Here is a 13690-nt window from a genome sequence, read left to right on the forward strand (position 1 = left end):
AAGTAAATCTCCAGCTTCTCTTCTGGTAGACTCTTTTTGGTTTACATCTTCATTTAGCTCTACTAAAGCTGTTTTTATTTCACTAAAACCAAGCGCAACGGATTTAATAGCATCAGTTCGTGCTGACCATCTTGTATCACATATTTTTTTAACCAATGGTAATTTAATTTTTGAAATAGAGAGACATTTTTGAAGTACGCTCCATCTGTGCTCCATCGAAGACGAAAAAAAATTATATAAGCATTGTACATTTTCAAAATATCTAGAAGCTTATGTATAACTTTCGGCAGCACTATTACCGACCAAGTTTAAAGAATGACTAGAACATGGTACAAAATGTGCATTGCTTGTCTTTTCTTTTATTTTTGCCTGCAATCCGTTATATTTTCCGGCCATATTTAATGCGTTGTCATAACTCTGGCCTCTGCAGTAATGGATATTAATATTAAGATCACTTAATTTGGTTTGTAGAACATTTGATAAACTATCTGCAGTATGGGAAAATATTTCCACAAAACCCAAAAACCTTTCTATTGGTTGAGCATTAGGTAAAACATACCTTTAAATGACAGTCAATTGATCGATATGAGAAATATCAGGCGTGGAATCGACGACAATGGAAAAGTATTTGGCTAGTTGCAGTTCTGTGATGATAACATTTCTTACCTCATTTGCAAGAAGTTGAATGAACTCATTACAAATGGTTGAAGAAAGATAATTAACATGCCCACTTCCAATGTAACCATATTTCTGAAGATGGCTGGCTAAAAACGGGTCAAATTCGCTAAGAAATTCCAACGAGCCTAAATAGTTACCATTTCCCTTTGTAAAAAGCTTAGTGGTGGAACCATAAAATGGTAAACCATTTTTTGATAAAAACTTAACGGTGGCAAGCACTCTTAATAAAACATTCTTCCAGTAGTTTTGTTCCTGCAAGTAACTTTTTTCGATTTCTGCATCTATTCTTCCCTCTATTCGACTTCTATTAATCATTGTGCTGATGCAGGTTATGTGTTCCGACGACCTTTCGTGGTTTTTGAAGTACTGAGTCGCATTTTGCCAGTCAGTGTAGCCATCGGCACTAAGGTTTACACCTTTTTTTGAAAAAAGTTTGCATACATAACAATAAACACAGCCCGATTTAGGACTGTAAACCAACCACTCACGAAGGGCTTTTTCGCCATTTTCCTTAAATTTATAGAAGGTTGAACTTTGTAAGCATCTAGATTTTTTACCGTTCATTTGTTTTAGACACCCACTTATTTTGTCAATATTTTGGTCAGGTCTGTTTCTAAGGAAATATTCTTGAAATTTCGAAGTTATATTTTGAGGTTGAGGCCAGTCTGCTAGATGACAGGGAAATAGTGGAGCTTCACTATGTTGACAGGTTTCTGGATCAATTTCCAATAAGTCACTTACTATAACGCTATCATCATCGTCAGCGTGTTCGTGTTCTTGTACCTCAATGGTATTGCTGGTTAGAGTATCCATTTCCTCATCTTCAGCATCTTCTAATGGTGATTCCGGGAGATCTTGCTGATTTTCTGGCTCCTTTCTAAGGAATGCCAACATTGCGTTTTTTTGTTTTTCTTTTTCATTTTCCCTTAGTAATGCCTTTTTACGCTTCGCACTACCACTTTGATGTTTGTAACTCATATTCTTCAACCTTTCTGAAATTAAAATAATTCAAAACCACACTTAAAGTTGGTCTAATTTAGAAATCTGGGTAATACAATAATATTAATGTCAAATAATACAGAGTGTCCGAAATTCGTAGGGAACGTAATACGATACCGAAAACCGCTGGAGGAGATAGTAAATAACAGACAGTTCTTGTTGTTTGTAATTTGTAATGGAATGCCGTTTACTTTGTGATTCTACCAGTTTGGGTTTTTAGGTTAGGGTACATATTTTGAGAAAACTAAAAAGATGAATTTCCAAAAATACCCTGCAATTCATGAAAATGTTCAAACTCTTAAAACACTTTTTCAGGGCTAATTTTATTAAGAAAACTCCTGCTTAGATAAATTTCATTTGTTATGTTGAAATTTTCTTGGACCTTTATGAACTTGTTGTTTTTTGAATACGGACCTGGACTTTTTTTACTTTTTATTTAAGATTTTAAGGCTTTCTCTGATGTTTAAAATCAATGCCGTATCACACTTATTCGAAAAACTCATATTGTTTTGTTGATTGTTGACGACTTAACAACAGGAAATAATTTTTGAATAATTGCCATATAGGTCATGCTTTTGGGACATCAGAAGCATTTGACATGATTGACATCCGAAAAAAAATTTCGAGTCCGTATTTAAAAAAACAAAGTTGATGATAATTCGAAAATCGAAACTAAATAAAATTCTGATAGCAAATATACAAAAATAATATAATAATTATAACTGAAAACTTACGTTGACATTCTTAACCGGAAGTTGACCATAACTTCATTAATATTGAAGATAAATATATCGTGTTTACACTCATTTTAAAGGATTTTTAATGAAGATTACAAATATCTCAAAAGTGAGGTTGACATTTTAAACCTGAAGTTAATTATCATGTAATAGAAGTTTTACAATTGAAGTTAATCTAGTGTTAATCACTTTTCCGTACTTTTTCTTTATACAGGGTGTCTCACGTAACTGGTTCGTTAGAACTTTTTCAGGTTCCATTATTCGTAGAGATTTGAAATTTTGGTAGCATGGATTGTTCATTCGGAACTTTCGACCTAAATATTTTCAAGATGGTCGCCACTTCCGGTCTACTAGAAGTAGACCATAACTTCGCTATTTTAAATGAAATGCTATAGTTTTTATTACACAGTTTAATTGTACGTAAAAAAATAGGTTGACTTTGATAAAAGTTATTGGTACCTAGCGTTTTTCGTTTTCGAGTTATTTTTAATTCGGTAAATTTCAACATGCTCTTTAAAACTCCATATCTCAGCCAAAGTTCATTCAAAAAAGATCTACTTCGGCACGATTACTCTTCAGATGTTGTCAAATAGATTATCATTTTGTTGTATCGGAGTATCTTATACAGGCTGGTCAAAAATTGAATTACTTTTCTCCATATTCAATGGCGAGAAAGTCGAATATTTTAAATGGAACGCCCCATATTTTTTTATCCTATCAGAAAGAGAATTTAATTCTCTACAAATTAATTATAAACATTCCCATACCTATTTATCGTAGTTTGCCTCATATTGCGAAATTTATTAAAACATGCACGAAATGCAGGTTTTTTTATTAGAAAGCTATGGAATTTTGGCAGTTTTTGGTCCATGTTTGTATTATTGTTGCCATTAGTTACATTTGACGACGGGTGTAAGTTATTGAACATCATGGTAAATTATTCCAACGCCGATATTTGAAATTTATTTCTCCTATCAAAGATCCCTGGGGCTAGATAATACCAACAGGAACCCTAAAAAATTTACGTTGACAAGTATTACAGAAAAAAAAACGAACTATATATTAGATTTTTGTTTTTTGTGTACTTATTAAGAAAGGAAACTTACATATTTCAGTTTATTTATTTTTTATTTGTTTTATGTTGGCTGCACGAATGTGATGCTTTTTAATTTTTTATTTTATGATTTAAATTTATCAAAAAAAAAATTATTTAGCTATTTTTTTTTAATTGCTTTTTATTGCCTGATTAAAGATAAAAAAGAAACAAATAAATCAGCATGCAAAAAGGAACAAATAAATATCTCAGTTTTAATTTAATTCTCTTTTAATGCTGCTCGTTGTGGTGTTAGATTATTTCGGATATTCATCCACATGGAGAAAGTGTGAGTAACGTAAACTAAACTTAAAACAAAAATAATGATTTATTTTTAATCAGGCCCTATTATATTTAATTATTATTTATTACTACATCAGAAATTGTTTTCTAAGAGAAAAGTGCAGCAACGTTCAATATTAAAGTATTATTATTGTTTTTATAATTGCTTCTGTGTTGAATTGAACTCATATTTCAAAAAAGCACTTTGAAATTGTTTTTTTTATTTTTAGTAATTTATATGTGAAAAGTAGCTTTTTCAAATTAGCAAATTTGTTAAATATCGGGGTTTATTAAAAAAACGAAAAAGAAATTATTTAGTTGCGTTAGTGACATGTTGTTGTATGTGTTGCTAACAAGGATCTTCTGCATCTTCTTCTCCACTTAAAGGTTACATGGAGGACTGGTGGAGGCCACGCAAAGGTACAGTTTTTCGATTGTATATTAAACTCTAAAGTTTATACAGGGTGATGAGGTTTATGAAAAGACTTTAAAAGTAATTCACTTCATCTTGTTTAAGGTCAACTTAAATTAAGTCAAGTTCAATATCGTATCTAAATCTTTAAGATTTTTTAATATTAACGACTCGGCTGGATAAATCAAAATGTTTTTTATCACATGATGAGATTCTTCACTCCTTTTGATCTCTTCAAGCAGTATTAGTTCTAGTGATAGTGTTAGTGTAATACTAGAACTAACACTAGACCTAGAAGTAGAAACATTCGGGCTTAGCCGCTCGTCTTTCAAGACGGCTAAACCCGAATTATTCTAGTTCTAGGTCTTGTGTTAGTTCTAGTAATAGTGCTAGTGCAAAACTAGGTGAACTTGGACTTGCTATAAACTAGTCCCTATTCATTTAGACACGTTTTTAATAATAATCAATTAATTCTTAGTCATTTTGAGCGACATGGATTGTTTAAAAACTAGTTGTTAATAATTTAGACAAGTATAAAATTATGCTTAACCAATTTGCAATGATTTTGAATAACATGAGATGGCTATGAAGTTATTTCCAATCATTTTGAACAATTTTGCTACCTTATAAACCAATTTTAGACAATGTTGGTGCAGTTTTCAATCGTTCTGAGCAACCTAGACTTGATATAAACTAGTCCTTATACATTTAGACAAGTTTTTAATGACTATCAATTAATTTTTAGTCATTTTGAGCAACATGGATTGTTTAAAAACTAGTTGTAAATCATTTAGACAAGTATAAAATTACGCTCAACCAGTTTTCAATGATTTTGAACAACATGAAATGGCTATGAAATAATTTTAATCGTTTGGAACAACTTTACTACGTTATAAAGCAATTTTAGACAATGTTGGTGCAGTTTTCAATCATTCTGAACAACCTAGATTTGCTACAAACTAGTCCTTATACATATAGACAAATTTTTAATGACTATCAACTAATTATTAGTAATTTTGAGCAACATGGATTGTTTAAAAACTAGTTGTAAATCATTTAGACAAGTATAAAATTATGCTTAACCAGTTTTCAATGATTTTGAATAATATGAGATGGCTATGAAGTTGTTTCCAATCATTTTGAACAATTTTGCTACCTTATAAATCAATTTTAGACAATGTTGGTGCAGTTTTCAATCGTTCTGAGCAACCTAAATTTGATATAAACTAGTCCTTATACATTTAGACAAGTTTTTAATGACTATCAACTAATTTTTAGTCAATTTGAGCAACATGGATTATTTAAAAACCAGTTGTTAATCATTTAGACAAGTATAAAATTATGCTCAACCAGTTCTCAATGATTTTGAACAACATGAAATGGCTATGAAATAATTTTAATCATTTGGAACAACTTTACTACGTTATAAAGCAATTTTAGACAATGTTGGTGCAGTTTTCAATCACTCTGAGCAACCTAGATTTGCTACAAACTAGTGCTTATACATTTAGACAAGTTTTTAATTACTATCAATTAATTTTTAGTCATTTTGAGCAACATGGATTCTTTAAAAACTAGTTGTAAATCATTTAGACAAGTATAAAATTATGCTTACCCAGTTTTCAATGATTTTGAATAACATGAGATCGCTATGAAGTTATTTCCAACCATTTTGAACAATTTTGCTACCTTATAAACCAATTCTAGACAATGTTGGTGCAGTTTTCAATCGTTCTGAGCGACCTAAATTTGATATAAGCTAGTCCTTATACATTTAGACTAGTTTTTAATGGCTATCAACTAATTTTTAGTCATTTTAAGCAACATGGATTCTGTAAAAACTAGTTGTTAATGATTTAGACAAGTATAAAATTGTGCTCAACCAGTTCTCAATTATTTTGAAGAACATGAAATGGCTATGAAATAATTTTAATCATTTGGAACAACTTTACTACGTTGTAAAGCAATTTTAGACAATGTTGGTGCAGTTTTCAATCATTCTGAGCAACCTAGATTTGCTACAAACTAGTCCTTATACATTTAGACAAGTTTTTAATGACTATCAACTAATTTTTAGTCATTTTGAGCAACATGGATTGTTTAAAAACTAGTTGTTAATGATTTAGACAAGTATAAAATTATGCTCAACCAGGTCTCAATGACTTTGAATAACATGAAATGGTTATGAACTAATTTTAATCATTTGTAACAACTTTACTACGTTATAAAGCAATTTTAGACAATGTTGCTGCAGTTTTCAATAGTTCTGAGCAACCTAGATTTAATATTAACTAGTCCTTATGCATTTAGACAAGTTTTTAATGACTATCAACTAATATCTAGTCATTTTGAGCAACATGGATTGTTTGAAAACTAGTTGTAAATCATTTAGACAAGTATAAAATTATGCTAAACCAATTTGCAATGATTTTGAATAACATGAGATGCCTATGAAGTTATTTCCAATCATTTTGAACAATTTTGCTACCTTATAAACCAATTTTAGACAATGTTGGTGCAGTTTTCAATCATTCTGAACAACCTAGATTTGCTACAAACTAGTCCTTATACATTTAGACAAATTTTTAATGACTATCAACTAATTTTTAGTAATTTTGAGCAACATGGATTGTTTAAAAACTAGTTGTTAATTATTTAGGCAAGTATAAAATTGTGCTCAACCAGTTCTCAATGATTTTGAATAACATGAGATGGTTATGAAGTTATTTCCAATCATTTTGAACAATTTTGCTACCTTATAAACCAATTTTGGACAATGTTGGTGCAGTTTTTAATCGTTCTGAGCAACCTAGATTTGATATAAACTAGTCCTTATACATTTAGACAAGTTTTTAATGACTATCAACTAATTTCTAGTCATTTTGAGCAACATGGATTGTTTAAAAACTAGTTGTAAATCATTTTGACAAGTATAAAATTATGCTTAACCAATTTGCAATGATTTTGAATAACATGAGATGCCTATGAAGTTATTTCCAATCATTTTGAACAATTTTGCTTCCTTATAAACCAATTTTAGACAATGTTGGTGCAGTTTTCAATCATTCTGAACAACCTAGATTTGCTACAAACTAGTCCTTATACATTTAGACAAATTTTTAATGATTATCAACTAATTTTTAGTAATTTTGAGCAACATGGATTGTTTAAAAACTAGTTGTTAATGATTTAGACAAGTATAAAATTGTGCTCAACCAGTTCTCAATTATTTTGAAGAACATGAAATGGCTATGAAATAATTTTAATCATTTGGAACAACTTTACTACGTTATAAAGCAATTTTAGACAATGTTGGTGCAGTTTTCAATCACTCTGAGCAACCTAGATTTGCTACAAACTAGTCCTTATACATTTATTGTTAGACAAGTTTTTAATTACTATCAATTAATTTTTAGTCATTTTGAGCAACATGGATTGTTCAAAAACTGGTTGTTAATAATTTACACAAGTATAAAAATATGCTCAACCAGTTCTCAATGATTTTGAATAACATGAGATAGCTATGAAGTTATTTCCAATCATTTTGAACAATTTTGCTACCTTATAAATCAATTTTAGACAATGTTGGTGCAGTTTTCAATCGTTCTGAGCAACCTAAATTTGATATAAGCTAGTCCTTATACATTTAGACATGTTTTTAATGACTATCAACTTATTTCTTGTCATTTTGAGCAATATGAATTGTTTAAAAACTAGTTGTAAATCATTTAGACAAGTATAAAATTATGCTTACCCAGTTTTCAATGATTTTGAATAACATGAGATGGCTATGAAGTTATTTCCAACCATTTTGAACAATTTTGCTACCTTATAAACCAATTCTAGACAATGTTGGTGCAGTTTTCAATCGTTCTGAGCGACCTAAATTTGATATAAGGTAGTCCTTATACATTTAGACTAGTTTTTAATGGCTATCAACTAATTTTTAGTCATTTTAAGCAACATGGATTCTTTAAAAACTAGTTGTTAATGATTTAGACAAGTATAAAATTATGCTCAACCAGTTCTCAATGATTTTGAACAACATGAAATGGCTATGAACTAATTTTAATCATTTGGAACAACTTTACTACGTTATAAAGCAATTTTAGACAATGTTGGTACAGTTTTCAATCATTCTGAGCAACCTAGATTTGATATAAACTAGTCCTTATACATTTAGACAAGTTTTTAATGACTATCAATTAATTTTTAGTCATTTTGAGCAACATGGATTGTTTAAAAACTAGTTGTTAATGATTTAGACAAGTATAAAATTATGCTCAAGCAGTTCTCAATGATTTTGAACAACATGAGATGGCTATGAAGTTATTTCCAATTATTTTGAACAATTTTGTTACCTTATAAACCAATTTTAGGCAATGTTGGTGCAGTTTTCAATCATTCTGAGCAACCTAGATTTGATATAAACTAGTCCTTATACATTTAGACAAGTTTTTAATGACTATCAACTAATTTTTAGTCAATTTGAGCAACATGGATTATTTAAAAACTAGTTGTTAATCATTTAGACAAGTATAAAATTATGCTCAACCAGTTCTCAATGATTTTGAACAACATGAGATGGCTATGAAGTTATTTCCAATCATTTTGAACAATTTTGCTACCTTATAAACCAATTTTAGACAATGTTGGTGCAGTTTTCAATCGTTCTGAGCATCCTAGATTTGATATAAACTAGTCCTTGTACATTTAGACAAGTTTTTAATGACTATCAATTAATTTTTAGTCATTTTGAGCAACATGGATTGTTTAAAAACTAGTTGTTAATGATTTAGACAAGTATAAAATTATGCTCAACCAGTTCTCAATGATTTTGAACAACATGAGATGGCTATGAAGTTATTTCCAATTATTTTGAACAATTTTGTTACCTTATAAACCAATTTTAGGCAATGTTGGTGCAGTTTTCAATCATTCTGAGCAACCTAGATTTGATATAAACTAGTCCTTATACATTTAGACAAGTTTTTAATGACTATCAACTAATTTTTAGTCAATTTGAGCAACATGGATTATTTAAAAACTAGTTGTTAATCATTTAGACAAGTATAAAATTATGCTCAACCAGTTCTCAATGATTTTGAACAACATGAGATGGCTATGAAGTTATTTCCAATCATTTTGAACAATTTTGCTACCTTATAAACCAATTTTAGACAATGTTGATGCAGTTTTCAATCGTTCTGAACAACCTAGATTTGCTACAAACTAGTCCTTGTACATTTAGACAAGTTTTTAATGACTATCAATTAATTTTTAGTCATTTTGAGCAACATGGATTGTTTAAAAACTAGTTGTTAATGATTTAGACAAGTATAAAATTATGCTCAACCAGTTCTCAATGATTTTGAACAACATGAGATGGCTATGAAGTTATTTCCAATCATTTTGAACAATTTTGCTACCTTATAAACCAATTTTAGACAATGTTGGTGCAGTTTTCAATCGTTCTGAGCATCCTAGATTTGATATAAACTAGTCCTTATACATTTAGACAAATTTTTAATGACTATCAACTAATTTTTAGTCATTTTGAGCAACATGGATTGTTTAAAAACTAGTTGTAAATCATTTAGACAAGTATAAAATTATGCTCAACCAGTTCTCAATGATTTTGAACAACATGAGATGGCTATGAAGTTATTTCCAATCATTTTGAACAATTTTGCTACCTTATAAACCAATTTTAGACAATGTTGATGCAGTTTTCAATCGTTCTGAACAACCTAGAACTAGAATCATTTGGGTTTAGCCACAAGTCTATTATAATAAAATTTTTTAATATCTCTCCTAGGTAGTGCTGTATACTAGTATAACAATCAAAATTTTTGAGGTTATCTACTTAATTATTTATGCTACCAAAATTCTTTATAAGCAATATTTGCTTTAAAATTAATAACAAACAACTTCTATTAACAAAATTTTTTTAAATAATCTATTTTTAATTTCCCTCTGAATAGTACAGTGCACTAGATAATAACAAATCATTGCATATTTAACCTATTGAGTGTTTTATCGAAAAATGTTTCGTATAAGATTTATTTAGAATTTAATTTTGAACATAATATCATAATAAATTTTTTTAATATCTCTCCTAGGTAGTGCTGTATACTAGTATAACAATCCAAATTTTTGAGGTTATCTACTTAATTATTTATGCTAACAAAATTCTTTATAAGCAATATTTGTTTTAAATTTAATAACAAACAACTTTTATTAACAAAAATATATATATAACATATATATAACATATTTAACATATTGAGTGTTTTATCGAAAAACGTTTCGTATAAGATTTATTTATAACTTAATTTTGAACATATTATTATAATAAAAATTTGTAATATCTCTCCTATGTAGTGCTGTATACTAGTATAACAATCAAAATTTTTGAGGTTATCTACTTAATTATTTATGCTATATAAATTCTTTATAAGCAATATTAGTTTTAAATTTAATAACAAACAATTTTTATTAACAAAATTTTTTAAAATAACCCTTTCTTAATTTCCCTCTGAATAGTACAGTGCACTAGATATATGCAATGAATTTCACCTATTGCGTGTTTTATCGAAACACGTTTCGTATAAGATTTATTTAGAATTTAATTTTGAATATATTATTATAATAAAATTTTTTAATATCTCTCCTAGGTAGTGCTGTACTAGTATAACAATCAAAATTTTTGAGGTTATCTACTTAATTATTTATGCTACCAAAATTCTTTATAAGCAATATTTGTTTTAAATTTACTAACAAACAACTTTTATTAACCAAATTTTTTAAAATAACCTATTTTTAATTTCCCTCTGAATAGTACGGTGCACTAGATAATAACAAATCATTGCATATTTCACCTATTGCGTGTTTTATCGAAACACGTTTCGTATAAGATTTATTTAGAATTTAATTTTGAATATATTATTATAATAAAATTTTTTAATATCTCTCCTAGGTAGTGCTGTACTAGTATAACAATCAAAATTTTTGAGGTTATCTACTTAATTATTTATGCTACCAAAATTCTTTATAAGCAATATTTGTTTTAAATTTAATACCAAACAACTTTTATTAACAAAATTTTTTAAAATAACCTATTTTTAATTTCCCTCTGAATAGTACAGTGCACTAGATAATAACAAATCATTGCATATTTAACCTATTGAGTGTTTTAGTGAAAAATGTTTCGTATAAGATTTATTTAGAATTTAATTTTGAATATATTATTATAATAACATTTTTTAATATCTCTCCTAGGTAGTGCTGTATACTAGTATAACAATCAAAATTGTTGAGGTTATCTACTTAATTATTTATGCTACCAAAATTCTTTATAAGCAATATTTGTTTTAAATTTAATAACAAACAATTTTTATTAACAAGATTTTTTAAAATAACCCTTTCTTAATTTCCCTCTGAATAGTACAGTGCACTAGATAATAACAAATTATTGCATATTTAACCTATTGAGTGTTTTATTGAAAAATGTTTCGTATAATATTTATTTAGAATTTAATTTTGAACATATTATTATAACAAAATTTTTTAATATCTCTCCTAGGTAGTGCTGTATACTAGTATAACAATCAAAATTTTTGAGGTTATCTACTTAATTATTTATGCTATCAAAATTCTTTATAAGCAATATTTGTTTTAAATTTAGTAACAAACAATTTTTATTAACAAAATTTTTTAAAATAACCTGTTTTTAATTTCCCTCTGAATAGTACAGTGCACTAGATAATAACAAATCATTGCATATTTAACCTATTGAGTGTTTCATCGAAAAATGTTTCGTATAAGATTTATTTAGAATTTAATTTTGAACATATTATCATAATAAATTTTTTTAATATCTCTCCTAGGTAGTGCTGTATACTAGTATAACAATCAAAATTTTTGAGGTTATCTACTTAATTATTTATGCTATCAAAATTCTTTATAAGCAATATTTGTTTTAAATTTAGTAACAAACAATTTTTATTAACAAAATTTTTTAAAATAACCTGTTTTTAATTTCCCTCTGAATAGTACAGTGCACTAGATAATAACAAATCATTGCATATTTAACCTATTGAGTGTTTTATCGAAAAATGTTTCGTATAAGATTTATTTAGAATTTAATTTTGAACATATTATCATAATAAATTTTTTTAATATCTCTCCTAGGTAGTGCTGTATACTAGTATAACAATCAAAATTTTTGAGGTTATCTACTTAATTATTTATGCTACCAAAATTTTTTATAAGCAATATTTGTTTTAAATTTAATAACAAACAACTTTTATTAACAAAATTTTGTAAAATAACCTATTTTTAATTTCCCTCTGAATAGTACAGTGCACTAGATAATAACAAATCATTGCATATTTAACCTATTGAGTGTTTTATCGAAAAATGTTTCGTATAAGATTTATTTAGAATTTAATTTTGAACATATTATTATAACAAAATTTTTTAATATCTCTCCTAGGTAGTGCTGTATACTAGTATAACAATCAAAATTTTTGAGGTTATCTACTTAATTATTTATGCTATCAAAATTCTTTACAAGCAATATTAGTTTTAAATTTAATAACAAACAACTTTTATCAACAAAATTTGTTAAAATAACCTATTTTTAATTTCCCTCTGAATAGTACAGTGCACTAGATAATAACAAATCATTGCATATTTCACCTATTGCGTGTTTTATCGAAACACGTTTCGTATAAGATTTATTTAGAATTTAATTTTGAATATATTATTATAATAAAATTTTTTAATATCTCTCCTAGGTAGTGCTGTATACTAGTATAACAATCAAAATTTTTGAGGTTATCTACTTAATTATTTATGCTACCAAAATTCTTTATAAGCAATATTTGTTTTAAATTTACTAACAAACAACTTTTATTAACCAAATTTTTTAAAATAACCTATTTTTAATTTCCCTCTGAATAGTACGGTGCACTAGATAATAACAAATCATTGCATATTTCACCTATTGCGTGTTTTATCGAAACACGTTTCGTATAAGATTTATTTAGAATTTAACTTTGAACATATTATTATACTAAAATTTTTTAATATCTCTCCTAGGTAGTGCTGTATACTAGTATAACAATCAAAATTTTTGAGGTTATCTACTTAATTATTTATGCTATCAAAATTCTTTATAAGCAATATTTGTTTTAAATTTAGTAACAAACAATTTTTATTAACAAAATTTTTTAAAATAACCTGTTTTTAATTTCCCTCTGAATAGTACAGTGCACTAGATAATAACAAATCATTGCATATTTAACCTATTGAGTGTTTCATCGAAAAATGTTTCGTATAAGATTTATTTAGAATTTAATTTTGAACATATTATCATAATAAATTTTTTTAATATCTCTCCTAGGTAGTGCTGTATACTAGTATAACAATCAAAATTTTTGAGGTTATCTACTTAATTATTTATGCTACCAAAATTTTTTATAA

General features: G+C 27.5%; 1 protein-coding gene across 17 annotated transcripts in view; it reads left to right on the plus strand.

Moving 5' to 3' along the window:
* The window catches only part of LOC111423645 (short wing), a 58084-nt gene that overhangs the window by 8943 nt on the left and 35451 nt on the right, over positions 1 to 13690 (plus strand). For 5 of the 17 annotated variants that reach the window (XM_071199578.1, XM_071199581.1, XM_071199584.1 and 2 more), the window contains exons 4-5: positions 3764 to 3796; positions 4177 to 4209. The exons of 8 other annotated variants lie outside the window; for them this stretch is intronic. In XM_071199578.1, the coding sequence (XP_071055679.1) occupies positions 3764 to 3796; positions 4177 to 4209 (66 nt within the window). Of the gene's footprint in view, positions 1 to 3763; positions 3797 to 4146; positions 4210 to 13690 lie in introns of all 17 variants that reach the window. 4 more of the 17 variants (XM_071199580.1, XM_071199582.1, XM_071199583.1 and 1 more) reach the window with 2 other exon arrangements.

This window comes from Onthophagus taurus, chromosome 10 (assembly GCF_036711975.1).
Source record: "Onthophagus taurus isolate NC chromosome 10, IU_Otau_3.0, whole genome shotgun sequence".
In the NCBI taxonomy this organism is placed as follows: Eukaryota; Metazoa; Arthropoda; class Insecta; order Coleoptera; family Scarabaeidae; genus Onthophagus; species Onthophagus taurus.